Genomic DNA, 19,796 nt, shown 5'->3' with positions numbered 1-19,796 from the left:
GTGCTATGTTATTATTTATAGAGAGACTTTGAATTAAATAGTATTATGTAGCTCTCAAGAAATTGATATATATATATGGAGAGGTTATGGGAAAGATATGATGAAGATCTCCACTGAGTGGAAAGTTTCAAATGATGCATGAATGTTTACCCAGATACATAGTGTGTGAAATGCATGGTTTGACCAAGTTTCTTTCTTGTTTTGTTTTTACGTGTGAGCCAAAAGTCGACGAGTGTGGGTAAACATAAACTAATAATAATTCATTTGTTTTATAATTATAGAACGTGTTCTAGTTATTTACACAATATGTGGTCATGTGCTATACTAAACATATTCATGAAATACATCAAGACAAATATGTATAAATTTAATACAAAAAAAACTTTTAATTGGTGAACTATGGTTAACAACTTTAGATGTGTGTTTTGTGATTTCGAGTGTTTTCAAATTTATTGTTAATCATGAATGCATTATTTCACTCAAACTTGGATCAAACAACACGTTAAACAACATATTTTATCATTCAAAAGTTTCAAACTACTAACTATGATTAGGGACTAAGTGTTGATTGGGTAAAATTAGTATTTACTGTGGATAAAGCAAACGCTCTCGATGAAACTTGCGTTCTAGATCTTTTTTTTTGTCAAAGATATTTAAATATATGATAACGTTGACAAGTAATCATAGTCGTTGTATGGTCTAGTTTGGATGCGAATTCAAGTTCAATGTTCCAATTACCAAATAGAACTTGAAGTAAAACATAATGGCCAGAGTAGGAAATTCATATTATAAGATAAAAATATTACTGAAATGATTGTGTTGGAAGCAAGGAAGCACTGACTAAAGAAAACAGCTTAATCAAGCACCACTAAAATCATATTAGACGGAGTCAGCATCATTAGATACCATTAATTTATTGTTAATGACCCATCTACCAAAGTTTACTTGATAAACTAGTGCATTCCATTTTCATAACCACTGAGTCGATTGATAATTTAAATTACAATAATTAGTATTTTGCGGTCAAAGAAAACGATTAAAGTAATTTTCTTAGAGTGATGTTTAGACATTAAAAAAAAAATGTTTAGACAGAAATAGTATACCTTCATCGAGAAAGAGAATTTTTCCAAATTCAGCTAGCAAACAGTTAGATTATGCAAAATATTATTTACCTTGTCTAACCAAAATAAATACTAATATAATTTTATAGTTACAGGATCTTTTTCATTTTAAAAATTATATCACGTGAGCATTTACATATTTTTTGAACTTTGTAAACATTTTCATTTCCATCTGAATTGCTTATCACACAGAAAGCAGAATGGTATAGCACTAGAAGAGTGTTGCTCTGTTGAACTCTTTGCGTCCTTTAGTTCGTTTCCTACTCATATTTTCGTTCATCAAGAGCGTAGAGAAAGCATGTAAAGATTTGTTTATACTCTGGTTGGTATAGTCTTTTTGGTTTCTTAAATCTGTTTTTGTTGTTGGTGTAATGGAAAGACAAAGACACCATATTGGTGTGTGTTCTTCTGTTCAGCTTTATGTTCTCAGACCGAACTTTGTGATTTACGATTTTTTAGAAAGTATTCAAAATATTCTTTTTATGAGTGCTATGTTATTTCATTGAATTAAATAATATTGTGTAGGTCTCAAGATGTTGAATTATATGGGGAGGTTATGTGAGGGATATGGTGAAGATCCCCACCTCCACTAGAGTGGAAAGTTCAAATGGTGCATGAATGTGTACCCAAATACGTAGTGCGTGAAATGCATGGTTTGACCAAGTTTCTTTCTTGGTTTGTTTTTACATGAGAACCAAACAAAAATTAGAAAAGTCTACGAGTGTGGGTAAACATAAACTAATAATAAATCATTTTTTTTATAATTATAGAACGTGTTCTAGTAAATAACACAACATGCGACTGTGACATGAATACATGACGATTTATTTATTTTTTGCTAAAAAGATATTGGTATACACAACGTGAGGTGTAAAAAGACATTGCGGGTAACCTTGATATGATCAAAGATTCATTAAAAACATCTAGAAAAATATGTATAAATCAAAAAAAAAATTTAACTCTTTCAAGTAATGAACTACGGTTAACAACTTCTTTTTTTTTTTGAAAAAACTACGGTTAACAACTTTAGATGTTAGTGTTTATGGTTCAGAGTGTTTTCAAAATTATTCTTAATCATAAATGCATTATTTCACTCAAACTTGGATCAAATAACACGTTAAACCTCTTTAACCATTCAACCTACTAACTATGATTGGTAAACTTTGTGATGATTGAGTAAAAGTAGTGTTTATTAACCGTGGATAAAGCGATACGCTCTCAAGGAATCTTGCGTTCTAAATCCTTAAATATATGATAACGTCGACAAGTAATCATAGTCGTTGTATGGTCTATAGTTTGGATGCGAATTCAAGTTCAGTGTTCCAAATTACCAAATACCAGTTTGAAATAAAACATAATGGCCAGAGTAGGAAATTCATATTATAAGAGATATATACATTATTATTTAAATGTTGCTTTTTACTAATGTCGCACTTCTCCAAGTTGATTATACGCACGAGAAAATAAATTGAATGATTGTGTTGGAAGCAAGGAAGCAGTGACTAAAGAAAACCGCTTAATCAAGCACCACTAGACAGAGTCAGCGTCATTAGATACAATTAATTTATTGTTGATGCATGACCCATCTACCAGAGTTAGCTTGATAAACTAGTGTATTCCGTTTTAATAACCATTGAGTTGATTGATAATTTAAAATACAATAATTGGTGTTCTTTTGCAGCCAATGAAAACGATTAAAGTAATTATCTTCTTAAAGTGATGTTTAGACAGAAATAGTATACCTTCTTCGAGAAAGAGAAATTTTCTAAATTCAGTTAGCAAACAGTTAGATTATGCAAAAATATTATTTACCTTGTCTAACCAAAAGAAATACTAATAAACTTTTACAGTTACAGGATTTTTTTCATTTTAAAAATTACATCACGTAAACATTTACGTATTTTTTTTGAAACTTGTAAACATTTTCATTTGTAAGTAGGATTTTATGTTTATAACTAGTTATAAGAAACCATAGGATACACAATTTAAAAAAAATTAAAAAAAATTGCCACTCAAATTTCTAGCAACGATTTTTTTTATAGCATAAGCCGACAAGTATAAGACATGCATGGGAAAATTGATAAACCCCGGTTAAATGAAAATTTGAAACATAACTAAAAAGAAACATTTTAATATACATCAAATTGCTAGTTTATAAGTGTTTTTCTTAAGCTGACGAATTTTGAAAATAAAAATATTAACTAGTCGTTGAAAATGTCTATATTATGTATTGGGACACAAATAGGATCCAAAATGTTCAGCACAGACGTTTTAATGCTGTCTCGACACTTGGCATTTTTTTTTTTTGAGAAAGGGCTTACACTTGGCATATGTTTTGATATATTTTATAAAAATGTTGACTGATTATACTTATAGATGATCAAGTATGTTATCGCTAATTGACTTGTTAGGTGAAGTTATCTTATATGGTGGAGCCATGTGATTAATTTGAAAATTTTAAGATAATGTTTTAATTGATCCCATGATATATATTAAATGAAATTGACGTACATGGGCGGCTATCGTTATGTGCATGTATTAAATTGTTAATGGGTTTTGCTTGTCTTTTTTTTTCAGAGTTGTTATTGTATTCCAAAAATCTTCTTTATAAAATTGTTGCTATATTATATATGGTTTGAATCTCACTACCAATAAAACACCAAGCTTGGGAAATTAGGTCATATGTACACAAAAGATCACAAATTAACTAACTAAAACCCCTCCCCCTCCTCTCTCTCTCTTACTTTCTCTTCCTATTTCTCTCTGTTCTATCTCTCAAAATTTAATTTCCTATTTTTTTATTTGGCAAATAAGCCCTTATATTTTCCCCAAAACAATTAAACAAATTGCAATTTTCTGTAGACGGTAATAGATGTGATTAAAGATGAAGGTAGGTAAGGTAAGGTGCTTTTATATGGCTGGACCGTTTTAAAGTTCGTGTTGTGTGTTTTGTCTAGCTTTAAATGTGATTATCACCCTTTTTCTGCGAGAAAGATAGAAAAGTCATTAACAAAAAAGTTTCATAATTAGTTGAAAAGGATAATATACATATACAAGTATTAAAACATATACAATGTATATAAAGGTATAAAAAAGTTACTATAATTGATCCTTAGAAGCCTGGCTCGAGACGGCCAATCAGATGCTACGAGCCGTTTGTCACTGATTGACTAATCAAATCTCAATGATCCAATCCAAATTAGCATTCCTACAAGTTTTAAGCAATGATTATGGAAATTATTAAGTTTAACCTCTGAAGAGTTAAGTATAGTAGCTAAAACCGTTGTGTTGTCTTTTTATTAACATGTTATAAGTTTAATTTCTGTTAGAATTTATTTATATTTATAAGAAATAATTTAATATAATACACTATGAACTTTTACTCTTTAATTTTTTTTTTTTTAAATAATCAAGGAAATGAGGGAAAGGAGAAGTTGGTCTGTAGGTTAGGGTTCAAAGATGGGAGAGATTAGGACAAAGTAGTGAATGAAGCGTGACCCATTCCTTGAATTAGTGCTCCTTAATCAGACGACACGTATAGGCCCCATCTGTAATCACTTCACATTATCATTTTAATAAATAACTATGTTCAACAAACCACAGTCTGGCATTAGTTAAATTATTTTGTAACCAATAGTACTGTATAAAGGTTAACCCGAAAACCTTATATTTTGTAATGCGATGTGCAATTTGGAATGCTAAGAAAAAAAAGATGGTCATGGATAACTTCGCATAAGAAATTCGATCACTAAAAAAACTAAGAAGAATAATAATGAATTTATTAATTCGTCAGCGAGTAAGGTTTCAAATGCATAGTCAAAATCACTTTTTGATTATATCATCTTTAGAAGATGGTGCATATTTTAGCTTATGTAATAATTTGTCTTCAAAGGCTTTGCTTTTTTTTTTGAACAACTGTCTTCAAAGGTTTTGCTCTGACTTTATAAATTTGAAAACATCTTATTAATTGGTTGGTGTTAGGGAATGATTTTTTTTTTTTGAGCAAGAAAAACAGTTATCCAGTTTTTTTTTTTTCTTGGAATTTATAGAGTAGAATGTCACATGTTACTCTCCTGCTGCATTGGAAAAATATAAATTATGTCTGTGTAATCTCGATAATTGACGAATATTTTGGCATATTCATTATCTACGCCAAACAAGTTTTCTTACTGGAATGACAACAGCCAAATTATAACACATTTTGCTCGTTATCCATCAACCCTATTTCTCCAGCTTTGTATCATGCACCGATCGATCATCAAGAAAATAAAAACAAAAATAAATTAAAAAGTAGATAGCTGTTCCCGTATGTATAAAGTGACATTCACGTGTGTGACCATGTACTACAACGAATTTAAATATTTTTTCCTCTGTTACAAATTGTAAGATGTTTTGATTAAATGCACAAGTTTAAGATGTACATTTTTGAAAAAATAGTATTAAAGATATAAATTAAAATTAATTATTAAAAACTTATAACATAATTGGTTATACAGTTTTTTTTAATAAAATTAAAAACTTAATTTTATACGCTTTAAAACAGAGTGAATATTTGTTATTTTTATAACATCTAATTTAAACATTGTTTGATTATTAATCTGGCATGGTATAAATTTTGTATCCTTTGAAAATATCAGATTAAAAAAAAAGGTACGATAAGAAACGGATTAAAATTTAATTAATTAAATTAAATAAAGGGGTTTTTCTTTTAAACGGACAAAGATTCACAATGAAATGGTTGTTGCTTTTAGGCCACACACACAAATGGTGCACAGTTCTCATGTGTCCCACACCTCTAGCAAGTGCGTTATCAACACGTGAATCTTCTCTCCCAATTTCTCGTCCATTTTCTCTTTTAACATATCGCGTGCACCCACTCACTTGATCCTAAAACATTTATTTTATTTTGACTCTATTCCAACGGTGTTGATTATTCATTCGTTATGTGATGTTAAATATGAAAGAATTATTGTTTAGATATAGTTGCATCGATCAATAATCATATTATATAATTTAGCTTAAAGAGGGATATTTGCAAGTTGAGATATAGGCTTTGATTGGTAACATGTAGTACACTTGATTTAAGTTGAGTTAAGCATCTAAATCAAAAATGTTACCAATCATGAATTAGTTTTAAGATTTTGAAGTTGTGTTTGAGTTATAATTGACTATAATTGAGTTACAATTTTGAGTTATAACCTTTGTAAAAATGATAACTCAAATCTAAAATCTACATCAACAAAAAGCTCATGTATTAAGATTTGAGTTAAAAGAAAAATTTGGGTTTTTCAATTAACTACCCACTACCTTCTGAATATTAACAATTTAACAAAAAATTATAATACATAACCACGTAGCCTTTACGTTTAGTTTATATTATTTAATACAATATACTTAACAATTTATTATGGTTATATACTAGTTAGCCAAAGTTTTTCTCTAAATTATACCAAAAAAGCTTTTCTAAAATCACATTTTCATTTTAATTAGTTAAAAAAATCTATAATTTTAGTTGTTAATTTTCTTTGGTGATTAAAAAGTTATGTAAATAAAATATTTGTATAAGTTCCAATTAAATATTCAATTAAATTTTTCTATTAATTTTTATTTTTTTAATATTGTTTGGTAATTAAAAATTAATGTACATAAAATTTCAACATCCTTAGTTAATTTTGATTTATGTATTTTGTTTTTTCAAATTTTATTATTAAAATATTATTTATATTTTAAAATAATATATACTGCAACTTATACATCAAAAATGTTACCAATCAAATAATATTGATAAAATAATAACTCATATTTTTACTGCGAACTCACCACATTAATCTACAGTTTCTACCACATAGTTTTTACTGCAATTTACATCAAATCGTATATTTTATTGTAACTCAACTCTAATACTACGTGTCACCAGTCGAAGCCATAATTGTCACATGTTTGATGATATATACGTCGGCAAACAGCATGCATGACGAACGGTCCGTTTCTTATTAATATTATACGTGGTATTTTTTTTTTTGTAAAAAAGCTTTCAAATTTAAAACAAAATAACATACATTGTATAGTTTTTTAACCATAAAATTTGAAAAAGTATGATGACACATACCTCATAATCAACCAAGCATCAGCTTACAAAAAAAGAAGATTTATGATACATAAGCTTAATGAAACAAGAGAATGATGAAATCACTAAGAAGATGGATGGTAGTATCCGCGGTCTCGACGACCTTGTTTATCCCTTCTTTTTACCGTTTTCTAATCTATATCTTGGAATTTTTGAAGTAGTTTTATTAGTCTTCCACCTCGTGACATAGTGAGGTTTGCCGTAGCATCCAGTGGCGGAGCCACATGCATCAAGATGGGGGCCACTGAACCCAACAAAAATTTGAAAATTAGTGTAAGTTATTGAATTTTAATCTGTATGCCCCCATTCAAAAAAATTTGTTGCCCCCATATCTTTGTTTAAACTGTAAACCCACTTAAAATTTTTAGAAAATAGTATTATATTTAAGTCCATTTAATATTTATGCCCCCAACAAAATATTTTCTTGCCTCCGCCACTGGTAGCATCACTTTAGCAAATGTTAAATGACTTTGTAACGCAGAGATGAACTCGAATTATGTATGAAACCTGGAAATAGACAGAGTACCTCGCCTTAAACGAGCGGATCTGTAACATCTGGACTGCCATGCAATGGTACGTTACGTGATCGATGCATAATTATTATAATTGTTTCTTTATTAAGAAATTTTATCATAATTGTTTTGCATGGATTGTTGTAAAGTGACATTTTTCACTTACTAAAACATTGATATGTACAGTTACAAAACATTGAATGATAACATTTTCTTTCTATAGTAATTGCTCGAGGAAATATCTATTATCAAAAAATTAAGAAATCACTACAAGAAAACAGCGACATACTGAGGGAAAATATCGTCGGTATGTCGTCGGAATAACGCTATTCCGACGACATACCGACGAAAAAAAGTCCTCGGAAATAACTCCTCGGAATTTCATTTTTCCTCGGAAATTCCTCGGAAATTTCCGACGGAATTCCGAGGAAACAAATTTCCGAGGAAATTCCGAGGACCACATGTTCGTCGGAATTTCCTCGGAATATTCCGAGGAAGATGTCGTCGGAATATCCCGAGGGATACACTTCCTCGGAATATTTCCAAAATTAAAAAAAAAAATATAAATTTATTTTTTTAAATTGAAATTCGAAAATATAAAATTAAAATTGAAATAGAAAATATATTTAAAATACAAAAAAAATAAAATAGTTTTTATAAATAAAAAAAAATTTTTATAAATACAAAATTAGTTATAATAAATATAAATATTTTTATAAATATGAAATCATCTTTTTATAAATACAAAATAGTTTTTATAAATACAAAAAAACTAAAATAGTTTTTATAAATAAAAAAATGTTTTATAAATACAAAATTAGTTATAATAAATATAAATATTTTTATAAATATGAAATCATCTTTTTATAAATACAAAATAGTTTTTATAAATACAAAAAATAATAAAATAGTGTTTATAAATCAAAAAAATGTTTTATAAATACAAAATTAGTTTTAATAAATATAAATATTTTTATAAATATGAAATCATCTTTTTATAAATACAAAATAGTTTTTATAAATACAAAAAATAATAAAATAGTGTTTATAATAAAAAAATGTTTTATAAATACAAAATTAGTTTTAATAAATATAAAATAGTATAAAAATTAAAAAAATAGTTTAAATAAATCACAAAAACAGTTAATAATTACAAAAAATAGTTTTAAAAATATTTAAAATGTTAAATAATTACAAAAAATAGTTTTCATAATATTAAAAATGTTTAATAAATATAGAAATTTATATTTTTTATATAAAATACATAAAACGTTTTATAACCACAAAAAAATGATTTTAAATATTATATATATGATTTTTAATCTTAAAAAAGTTTTATAGATTTTAAAAATGTTTAATAAATATATAAATGAATTTAAAATGCAAAAAATAGATTTTATATACAAAAAACGTTTTCAATATATATATATAATTACAAATTCGATTTTTATAACCACAAAATTAATAAAAACTAAAAAAAAAAATTCAAATCAAGTGATACAAATCAAATCTACCATTCACCCTAACAAAATCTATAAATCTACCATTCACCCTAACAAAATCTATAAATCTCATTCCAAAATCATCAAATCTACTTAAAAACCATACAAATCTAACCTAAAAGAGTGGGATAGGGTTCATACATGAGGATTAGGGTGGAAATCGCGAGGGAGAAGAGAGAAAGCGCCGCAAATCGCAAGGGAGAAGAGAGGAGTCGACGAAATCGCTAGAGAAAGAGAGATTGCGGCGGAGAGAAATGGGGAAGAAGGTCGGGCTCGACCTAATAAAATGAGGGGTCCGACGGAAATTATCCGTCGGAATTTCCTCGGAAATATTTACTATATCCGTCGGAATTTCCTCGGAAATCATTAATTCAATTTTCGCGAAATATTTGGCGGCTTGGTTTACCCGGTTAAATGAAAATATTCCGAGGAACCAGGTTTCCTCGGAATTTCCTCGGAATTTACCGAGGAAATTCCGAGGAACCAGGGTTTGGAGTTTCAAAACATCGATTATTTTCGCCGTATTTCATTTCTTATACAATTATAATGCATACCATTGAGGATTCTTTGTATAGATGATCATAAACCATGAAATAACAAAATTTCAAAAATAATTGTAAGTATTCTCTTTACCGTTTGTTAAAGTGTATAAGTGTTTCTCTTATGTTGTGTGGTTTTCGTTCATGCAATCGTAAAAGTGTTTGTTATTGGGTAAAACACCAAAGTTTGACTTCATAATCTGGTTAAGATACTTAATGAAGGTTATATACGTGTTATTCAATCCGTAAAACGTTGTTTTCGGTTTAAAACCCCAAGTTCCTCGGAATTTCCTCGGAATTTTCCGAGGGAATTCCGAGGAAAACTCTATCGTCGTCGGAATTTCCTCGGAAAATTCCGAGGAAATTCCGAGGAAAAGGAATGTATAATCAAATCCCTAAATCGACAAGATCTATTCCGAGGAAATTCCGAGGAAAACCTTTCTGCCCTCGGAATTTCCTCGGAATTTTTAAAATCCCCCCAACGGCTTTCTAACGTCTATAATATTTCCTCGGAATTCATCGATTTTTTCCTAGGAATACTATTTTCCTCGGTATTCCGTCGGAATATTCCGACGAACTGAATTTTCCTCGGTATTCCGTCGGAATATTCCGACGAACTGAATTTTCCTCGGAATTCCGTCGGTATATTCCGAGGAAATTCCGAGGAAGCCAAATTTTGTGTTTCCTCGGAATTGCCTCGGAAATTCCTCGGTATATTCCGAGGAATTCATTTTCCGTCGGAACGTCCGTCAGAATACCGCTGTTTTCTTGTAGTGAATGATCACTTAGTTTGTCAGTTAATTTTAGATTAAAAGATCAATAAAATTTAATATGGTATCTGAACCACACACCCTCATCCGATGAGTGTTCAATTCTGAAAAATATCATATATTGACAATCAAAGAAAAATGTTTAAGTAATATAAGAATTTGGATCAATTTATTTATAGTCAGTCGATTTCAAGCTAGAACTTAGAACCATAAACTTAGGATCTAGAAACGTATATCAGTGTATTATGTATGTGACCAATTTTTTTTCGAGTTGATTACACAATAAGACATTTTTTGTCTTTTTTTTACAACAAGAGACACTTCTCACATGTAGAGCACATTTTGGTGGGACCAACCTATTATTTGGACAATTATACCCTTAGTGAGAAGAAACTTAAAATGAATTTTAGTTGGAGCAGACTTACGTTATACGTTACAAACACATTGGATAAACAGGTTTGCATATTCTTACATCCACTTTGATATAAATGTTGAAATATAAAAATATATATCAAATTATTTTATATTCTATTATTGTTCATTTCACCTTGTGTTTGTATTTGCTTTTTTCTCAAAATTGTAGATATATAAAACAAATATAACTGTTATAATAAACTGTATAAATTTTTTTCTATATTTTAAAATCCATTTTCATATATATTTATATATTTTAATATTTATACAAAAACCATGTGGACATGGATACGGCAAATGATGACATATATATATTATACATGATAGAAAAATGTGGACATGAATTGACAAAAAAGCATGAACGAAAGGAAATATATATAAAAAAGTCAGTTTGTATAATATAAGTATAGATGCCAAAGTGTGGATGCCAAAGTGTATACAACAGAGTTAGAGACACAATATTTATTAAAAGTATAGATACCAAAGTGTATACAGCAGAGTTAGAGACACAAAAAATATGAACATGAAATGTGTGGACAGAAAGTCATGAACGTTAATGGCACTATAGCAAATAGAAAGTTGTGTTTGATAGATGTAAGATATCTAGACAGAAAACATGGATGACTGATATGTGGATGGAAAAATATAAATGAGAGATGTATAAACTATAAAACGTGTACACATAAGCGTGGATAGAGAATATGGAAATGGACATTAAAAATGTGTATGAAAAAGTAAATTATAATTGTGATTTCTTTAAAAATAAAAAATGTGAACATGGACATTAAAAATATATAAGGTAAAAATAATTATTACAATAAATTGTTTATCTATAGAAAAGCATTCTCAGAGATAATTTGATTACTTCACAATGCCCATGAACCCATCTTTGAAGAGGAACTTAGTAGTTATATTAGGAACCCATCTTTGAAGAAAACGTATAGGAGCTTCGCATTGACCAGTTTCTCCAATGATAGAGCCAACTCCATGGCTGCAACAAACAAAGAAAATCATCATAATTATTTTGCATATTCTCACTTTCCCTTGCTGATGAAAAGTCACAACCTTTGTGAACTCTAATAAGTAACTCTAAATTCTAGTAGGCACATATATGAAAACATTGATACTTTATACTTGAGAGAGAAAGAGCTTTACCATAGACAACATCTCCTTTGTCAGCGTAATCAAACTTAGACTGAGGCATCACCATGGGCTTTAGCTGAACCCTCCCACCACGTTTTTCCTGCTGACTAGAGAAACCAAAACAAAAAAAGTGTTAGAAACGAAACTCAAATGAAATAACAACATGAAACCCATTGGCCAAGAACCTAATACTCCATCAACATCTTGCGTGGTCTCTTTCTTCCACACTTGAGTCCTTGAAAAACCTGCAACAACACATCACACAACTCAATTAATAAATAAAGACACAAGCTTTATCAAAGAATCAACAAAACTCTCAAGACACGAACTATCAACAAAACTCTCGACATTGTATTCAACTTGCAGTAAAAGAACCCATCAACAAAAAAACTCAGATGCATGAGACTTACAACACAAAAAAGGTTAAAAAGAAGCTTAATTGACCTGCTCATTCACTGCGGCTTCACATTCAAGGGAGTACATATGTCGAGCAAGCGAAAGCTCCGGACTTGAAGGCACGAGATCGAGTTCCTTCTTCACCTCCACAAACGGCTTGAAAACGACGCCACTTATCGGTTGCGTGGATGCACAAACAGAGAAGGAGATTTGAGATAGGAGAGAGGTTTTGAAATTGAGATTTGAGATAAGGTAGAGAGAAGAAACAGATGATGCCTATCCATGGCTCTCCATGAATGACTCAATGGCTGGGAGATGGAACCAGAGGTAAGAAAAGTTTGGTGGTGAAGAGAGGACTCGAAAGAACAGATCAAGACGGCGACGACTTCGTTACCAGCAACGTCAATAAATTCGTCGTCTCTGAATAAAATGAATAGAAACGACAGTCATCGGATTTCAGATTGATTAGGGATTTTAATTTTCATCTCCTCTAAGATGAAAGTTGGGAAATTAGGATTTTTATGTTGGATAAGGGTTTGTAATTTGGTAAAGCTAGAAGTTTAATATGAGATACTTGTTGTTTTGTTCAGTTTGGTCACGATTGAGAAGAGTGACTTGGTTTCTAGTTAAAGGGCATTGAGGACTTTTACACACAACAAAGTGTGTCACAAGTGAATTGTGTTTTTGGATGTAATTGTAAACTGATAAAGAAGTGTTTCCAAGTGTAAAAAATTCTTTTTTTTTCTGAACGTTGTATGTGACCAATCCAATATTATGAAAACTCTTTTAAGCGCACAATAGCCTGAATAGCATGGAAAATGACACCTGAATTGTGAGAGAATGCTAAAATACGCTTTTTCTCTGGTGCCACGTAGCCATTCACTTATCTCTTTACGTCCACCCACCCAGACCTGCCTGTTCACAGCACGACAAGGCCATTTCCCAATGAAAACACAACACCTCTCTCATCAACGCCTCTGTTTCACAAACACCGTTATCTCTTTAGCGCCAATAAAAGCCCGACGTGTTGACGCCGTTAGTAATCCATCTACAAAAGTGAAGCTGCCTTTATTTCTTGCTAATCTATACTATTAGCACCATCTAGACATTAATTACCACATTTGATTTTCTTTCCCATAGTTTCAACTCTCAACTAATGGTTTAGTGTTTTTTGTGTGCGTCAAAACAGATGATTAATTTTCAACTACGTGTTCTCCAAGTTATTACCTAACCTACTATAACTTTTATTAAAGTAAAAATATGTATTTCTTCATTTAATTTACAAAAGAAATTAAAACTGTAAATATGCCAATGACTATTTTCTCCATTTCAAAACAATGCATTTTTTTTTGCAAATACATTAAATATTAATTATAAATACATACTTTTGATTATAAATGTCAACTACTAAAAATTTCAATAAATGTAACTAATTTTTAAATTTTCAATAATTATTATAAAATGCATTAAAAAAATCTGAAACAATTTTTTTCTTTAAAACATGCATTTTATGAAATGAAAGGAATATATATTTTAATAATAAATGAAGAGTAAAATAAAATAAAAAACGTGACTTGTCTTTTGGCATTGTGAGGCCGAAGAAGACCCCTGGTCCCCCGAAAATGGTTACAAAACCGGGAATAGCCAGTGTGAAAGGCGAAAGTTAACCGGCGAATGCCGGTTCACCGCGGTTGAAACTTTTTACTCTGGTTAAGCCTTTGGTCGCCTCACACCCAGAAGAAACACACACACAAAATATACCAAAAAAAGAAAAGAGAGAGAAAGTAGAGAGAGAAACAAAGTCACTGATCTCGTCGTCGATTAATAACCGTCTCTGACTCCGATAAGAGCCATAAGCAAGTAGACAAAGAGGAAGCCGAGAGAGAGAGCTGTTATATCTCTGAGTCGAGGTTGAAATTGGAGGCTGTACTCGTTGAGGAAGCTGGTGATTGAGATAAGAGACGAAGAAAAGGAATCAAGTGTTGATTTCGTTTGCGTAGAGGCTTGTTTGAACACCAGATGAAGCAGATCTGAGCTTGAGGTATGGAGGTTTCGGTGAAAGGTAATCACGGAGGAGGAGGAGAAAACGCCGTCTCCGTGGTGTCAGGGGAAGGGCAAAAGAGTAATTTAAACCGTGTTGGTAAGTCTTAACCGTTTCTTACTTTTTTTTTTTTTTTTTTTACTTATTACTTTTATTACTGACTATTCTTCGTCTTCTTGTAGTAGATGAAGAAGCTGCAATCTATAGAGAGCTGTGGCACGCTTGTGCTGGTCCGCTCGTGACGGTCCCTAGACGAGATGATCGAGTCTTCTACTTCCCTCAGGGACACATCGAGCAGGTTGAGATTCGAGAATTGAGAATTTTTTTTTTTTTTTGTGATTTTTTTAATTTTAATTTTGTTATTTTCTTGATGGTTATAGGTGGAGGCGTCGACTAACCAGGCGGCGGAGCAGCAGATGCCTCTTTATGATCTTCCTTCTAAGCTTCTGTGTCGAGTTATTAACGTAGATTTAAAGGTAGTGTTCTCTCGATTCATTGCTGCTAAGTCTTGAATTTGTCAGCTAACATTAGATTTTTACAGGCAGAGGTAGACACTGACGAAGTTTATGCGCAGATCACTCTTCTTCCTGAGCCTAATGTAATGCTAATTACTAATTCTTTTGATTACAGGATGATCTTGTTCTTTAAGAAACTGTATTTATTTATTTATTTATGTTTGTTATCGTACAGCAAGATGAGAATGCAGTTGAGAAAGAGGCGCCTCCTCCTCCGCCTCCGAGGTTTCAGGTGCACTCGTTCTGCAAAACCTTGACTGCGTCGGATACGAGTACTCACGGTGGATTTTCTGTGCTTAGGCGGCATGCGGATGAGTGTCTCCCACCTCTGGTTGGTGTTGAAACTGGTGTCTTGAATTTTTGTTTCAAGATGGTTTTTTTAGTTCAGGCTTTGTTTGTTTTTTTTTCTTCAGGATATGTCACGTCAGCCTCCTACTCAGGAGTTGGTTGCTAAAGATTTGCATTCAAATGAATGGCGTTTCAGGCATATTTTCCGAGGTATAGTAATTTTGTATTTTTTTTATGTTCCTTTGTGTCGTCAAACTCATGTGGTTGTTAATGTTATACCAGGTCAGCCACGGAGACATTTGCTTCAGAGTGGGTGGAGTGTGTTTGTTAGCTCAAAGAGGCTGGTTGCAGGCGATGCATTTATATTTCTAAGGTTTGTGGATTCTTAATGTTCATGTTGCTAAAAAAAAACTTTGTTTTGCGTGTTTTTTTTTCCCTTTGATGTGAAATTTTTAATTCTTGCGTAGGGGTGAGAATGGAGAATTACGTGTGGGTGTAAGGCGTGCAATGCGACAACAGGGAATTGTGCCATCATCTGTTATATCCAGCCACAGCATGCACCTAGGAGTGTTGGCCACCGCGTGGCATGCCATTTCAACAGGAACCATGTTTACAGTCTACTATAAACCAAGGTTTTGTTTTGTTTTATCTAACATGACAGCTTTGAGCCTTTGCTATTTTTGTCTCAGTGGCTGATGTCTTACTAATTGTTCATGCATTTTGGTTTTGTTTGCGACAGGACAAGTCCATCTGAGTTTATTGTTCCGTTTGATCAGTATATGGAGTCTGTGAAGAATAACTACTCCATAGGCATGAGATTTAAAATGAGATTTGAAGGCGAAGAGGCTCCTGAGCAGAGGTGAAGTATCTTTGTTTTTGGGCATTCTCTTATCTGATTTCCTGTGGAAGGAGAATCTCACAGACTGTATTGACTTGTATTAGGTTTACTGGCACAATTGTTGGGATTGAAGACTCTGACCCCACGAGGTGGGCAAAATCAAAGTGGAGATCTCTCAAGGTATATGCTCTAGTTCCCAGAGAAGATCAAAACTATTGTTATAGTGATAGATGCTAAATGCTCAATTTTCTTTCAGGTAAGATGGGATGAGACTTCTAGTATTCCTCGCCCTGAAAGAGTATCTCCGTGGAAGATAGAGCCAGCTCTTGCTCCTCCTGCTTTGAGTCCTGTCCCCATGACCAGGCCTAAGAGGCCCAGATATAATATGGCTTCTTCGTCTCCTGACTCTTCCATGCACATAAAAGAAGGTAAAGTCTTCAATTGCTGACAATATTAGTGTGTGGAAACTAAATAATACTAATTCATTGTCCACGTAACAGGCTCATCTAAGGTAAACGTATACCCTTTACCGGCAAGTGGACTTTCAAGGGTCTTGCAAGGTCAAGAGTACCCGACGTTGAGAACAAAACATACTGAGAGTGTAGAGTGCGATGCTCCTGAGAGTTCTGTTGTGTGGCAATCCTCAGCGGATGACGACAAGGTTGATGTGGCTTCTAGAAGATATGAGAACTGGATGTCCTCAGGCAGGCATGAATACACGGATTTGCTTTCTGGCTTTGGGGCGAACGTAGATCCATCCCAAGGTCATCAAATACCTTTTCATGACCATTCATCATCACCCTCAGTGACTGCAAAGAAAATCCTTAGTGATCAGGATGCCAAGTTTGATTATCTTGCTAACCAGTGGCAGATGATGAACTCTGGTCTTTCCCTGAAGTTACATGAATCTCCTCAGATCCCTTCTGCATCTGATGCATCTTTCCAAGGGCGAGGTAATGCCACATATGGCGAATATCCGGTGCTTCATTCTCTGACGACTGAGACTGCTGGTGGTAACTGGCCAATACGTCCCCGTGCTTTGAATTATTTTGAGGAAGCGGTTCATGCTCAGGCTAGGGAGCATGTAACAGAACGACCTCAGATGGTACAAGAGGAGACGGCAAAGTCAAGAGACGGGAACTGCATGCTTTTTGGCATTCCTCTGGTCAACAACGTGAACGAGACCGATTCAACTATGTCTCAAAGGAACAACTTGAATGAGAATTCAGGGTTTGCACAGATGGCATCTCCGAGGGTTCAGGATCTTTCTGATCATTCAAAAGGGTCAAAATCGACTAATGATCATCGTGAACAGGGAAGACCATCCCAAGCTAAACAACCCCATGCGAAGGACAGTCATTGTAAAACAAACTCAAACAGGAGTTGCACAAAGGTAAATGTTCTTTGCTAATATGAGCTTGTAGGACCCCTTGAAGCGATTCTTGACTAATAACACCACACTTATGTTTTATTTTGTAAAGGTTCACAAGCAAGGGATTGCACTTGGCCGGTCAGTGGATCTCTCAAAGTTCCAGAACTACGAGGAGTTAATAGCTGAATTGGATATGTTATTTGAGTTCAACGGAGAGCTGATGGCTCCTAAGAAGGATTGGCTGATAGTTTACACAGATGATGAGAATGATATGATGCTTGTTGGAGACGATCCATGGCAGTATGTTTTTGCAGTTTTTTCCATCTTCTCTATACGTCAATGTATTATCTTTGCTGGTCTTTTAAATTTGAAAACTGACGAAATGATTATATATGCACAGGGAGTTTTGTTGCATGGCTCGCAAGATCTTCATATACACGAAAGAGGAAGTGAGGAACATGAACCCGAGAACTCTAAGCTGTAGGAGCGAGGAAGAAGCAGTTGTTGGGGAAGGATCAGATGCAAAAGACGGCAAGTCTGCATCGAATCCTTCATTGTCCAGCGAACTCTTGAACCAAAAGAACCAACACACCCTACAAGCCGAGGTATTTATAAATGCTTCTTAACTAATAACAGGACATAGAACAAAGTTTATATCATTACCATAGAAATGATATTTGGTGTTTTGTTGCAACGCAGGGAGATGTAGAAGCCCAAATCAGGAGGAGGGTTTGATGGTGGAGCCTGGATAGCTAAAAGGGGGATTATGGGGGTTTATAAGATATGGTATTAGAAAAAGAGAGTGCAATTTTTGGAGTATTTTGTTGGCAAATTAGAAAATTAGCATCTACCCACCACGCTATTATCTAATTAATAATAATAATGTGAACAAAATGATGGGTTATAGGTATAATGTAAGTAGAATATGGAAGAGGCTCTTTTATAAGTAGTAATGATGGATTGGAGTTGTTAGATGGAGGTTGGTATCGGTTCTTGTTATTAACTAGTTCTTTGATCTCTTGCAGGAGATCTCTTTAAGTCTTTTATTGTTTATCTATTGATCGCTATGTATATAAGGTTTTATTATTTTGAACAGTACTCTGTCTACATCTTCTCAACTCATTTTGCTCTCGCATTTGGTGTATGTTTCATGGTTTTATTATAAATGTAGCTCTCTCTGTATCGACTAAAGACAATCGATTTGGGTTTGGTTCACTAAATACAATATAATCTCTTTAAATTAATATTTTATAAATTAATATATATTAAAAATTTCTATAAAATAATATAATTTTATAGTTTTAAATTGAGTTTTTGATTCAATTAGTATATCGATAAATTAATATATTTATAAATTAATAAAAAAATTATAGTTTTGGTGTAATCTGTATAGTTGTGCTTTCTCGTTCAGTTTTGTTGTTGGTGTAGTTTTTCGAACGAGTTCCTGTTTCCGATTTGGTTCTGGTGGAACTGCCGACTAGAATCTCTGCCGGTGATGCTCCAGTCGGTAAAGGGTGGTGGTGGTCTAGTTCTCTGACACGTATCCTTTCCTCGCTAACAGAGCAACGTGTGAAAGTGTCGAGTGGCCTCATCATCTTCTTCTTGGACTATTTTTGCCGTGCTTGGTTGTGGTCTGTGGGCCTTCGTTGTTGTTTTTCTTTTCTAGTCCATTATGACTGGTTGTACTTTGTGTTTTTTATTTCAATAATATCAGAGGAAAAAAAAAGTGTGGTTAGATCAGTTTTTGTTCAAACATTTAGGACTCTCTCTCCTCTGTTAGTGAGAATTTTCTCTCGAAACCTTAGACCTTCTTATCAAAAAAAAATCCTTCAGAAGGTTTAATGGTTGTTGAGAGGATTAGAGAGTCCAATGGTTTTTCCTTCCGATTTCGGTGTTCCCGACCGGCTTAGCTTCCGGCGTTGCATCGATTCTTTTGATGAACGCTCGGATTTGTCTCTGGGAAGCGGTGGCTACGCTAGCACCAACTTCGTCGGCTTTAGACTCCGGGAGGCAGTGGCTCCTGTAGCACTGTTCCTCGCCGGCTTATCTCGGGTTTATCCCGACTCCGTTTGATCTACGCCTCCGTTCTTCTATGTTCCAACTGACTCTTGATCTGCTCAAACTTGTTGAAATACACAGTTTTCAGATCGATTGCAGACGGTTTCCTTTTTTTTTTGTGCGTAGATCCGCCAGAATAGATTTTTCGGTTGAATCTCTT

General features: G+C 32.9%; 2 protein-coding genes across 6 annotated transcripts; one reads left to right on the top strand and one right to left on the bottom strand.

Moving 5' to 3' along the window:
* Nucleotides 1-11,706: 11,706 nt before the first annotated feature.
* LOC106382764 (ferritin-3, chloroplastic) lies at nucleotides 11,707-13,245 on the bottom strand. 4 transcript variants are annotated; one of them, XR_002662232.2, is made up of 4 exons: nucleotides 12,539-13,245; nucleotides 12,314-12,373; nucleotides 12,141-12,235; nucleotides 11,707-11,976 (listed from the first exon to the last, which is right to left on the bottom strand). XR_002662232.2 is itself a non-coding variant. In XM_022711834.2 (4 exons), exons 1-4 carry the CDS (start codon nucleotides 12,578-12,580, stop codon nucleotides 11,894-11,896), a joined length of 273 nt encoding a protein of 90 aa, XP_022567555.2. In that variant the 5' UTR covers nucleotides 12,581-13,245; the 3' UTR covers nucleotides 11,707-11,893. The 4 variants fall into 4 exon arrangements, 2 of the variants coding, with proteins under 2 accessions (XP_022567555.2, XP_013678279.2); XR_001276958.3 differs by having other exon boundaries at nucleotides 12,573-13,207; XM_022711834.2 differs by having other exon boundaries at nucleotides 12,321-12,373.
* Nucleotides 13,246-14,247: 1,002 nt separating this feature from the next.
* LOC106379011 (auxin response factor 2-like) lies at nucleotides 14,248-18,673 on the top strand. 2 transcript variants are annotated; one of them, XM_048771988.1, is made up of 15 exons: nucleotides 14,248-14,664; nucleotides 14,751-14,863; nucleotides 14,946-15,041; nucleotides 15,107-15,163; nucleotides 15,256-15,411; nucleotides 15,494-15,578; nucleotides 15,651-15,741; nucleotides 15,836-16,000; nucleotides 16,108-16,227; nucleotides 16,311-16,386; nucleotides 16,463-16,634; nucleotides 16,707-17,599; nucleotides 17,688-17,878; nucleotides 17,979-18,183; nucleotides 18,278-18,673. In XM_048771988.1, exons 1-15 carry the CDS (start codon nucleotides 14,568-14,570, stop codon nucleotides 18,311-18,313), a joined length of 2,553 nt encoding a protein of 850 aa, XP_048627945.1. In that variant the 5' UTR covers nucleotides 14,248-14,567; the 3' UTR covers nucleotides 18,314-18,673. The 2 variants fall into 2 exon arrangements, with proteins under 2 accessions (XP_048627945.1, XP_048627944.1); XM_048771987.1 differs by having other exon boundaries at nucleotides 14,249-14,664; nucleotides 14,748-14,863.
* Nucleotides 18,674-19,796: the final 1,123 nt, after the last annotated feature.

The sequence above is a fragment of the Brassica napus genome, unplaced genomic scaffold (assembly GCF_020379485.1).
Source record: "Brassica napus cultivar Da-Ae unplaced genomic scaffold, Da-Ae ScsIHWf_1388;HRSCAF=1968, whole genome shotgun sequence".
In the NCBI taxonomy this organism is placed as follows: Eukaryota; Viridiplantae; Streptophyta; class Magnoliopsida; order Brassicales; family Brassicaceae; genus Brassica; species Brassica napus.
The sequence above is the reverse complement of the archived record's forward strand: the minus strand, read 5'-3'. Positions and strand labels throughout refer to the sequence as shown.

Bases quoted from the DNA above. Each gene is read 5' to 3' on its own strand.
- LOC106379011 (XM_048771987.1), top strand. From the start codon at position 14,568: ATGGAGGTTTCGGTGAAAGGTAATCACGGAGGAGGAGGAGAAAACGCC. The intron at 15,042-15,106 runs GTAGTGTTCTCT...AGATTTTTACAG, and splicing joins TTATTAACGTAGATTTAAAG to GCAGAGGTAGACACTGACGA. The intron at 18,184-18,277 runs GTATTTATAAAT...GTTGCAACGCAG, and splicing joins AACACACCCTACAAGCCGAG to GGAGATGTAGAAGCCCAAAT.
- LOC106382764 (XM_022711834.2), bottom strand. From the start codon at position 12,580: ATGAGCAGGTCAATTAAGCTTCTTTTTAACCTTTTTTGTGTT. The intron at 12,374-12,538 runs GTAAGTCTCATG...GTGTTGTTGCAG, and splicing joins TTTTTAACCTTTTTTGTGTT to GTTTTTCAAGGACTCAAGTG. The intron at 12,236-12,320 runs GTATTAGGTTCT...TGGTTTCTCTAG, and splicing joins CCACGCAAGATGTTGATGGA to TCAGCAGGAAAAACGTGGTG.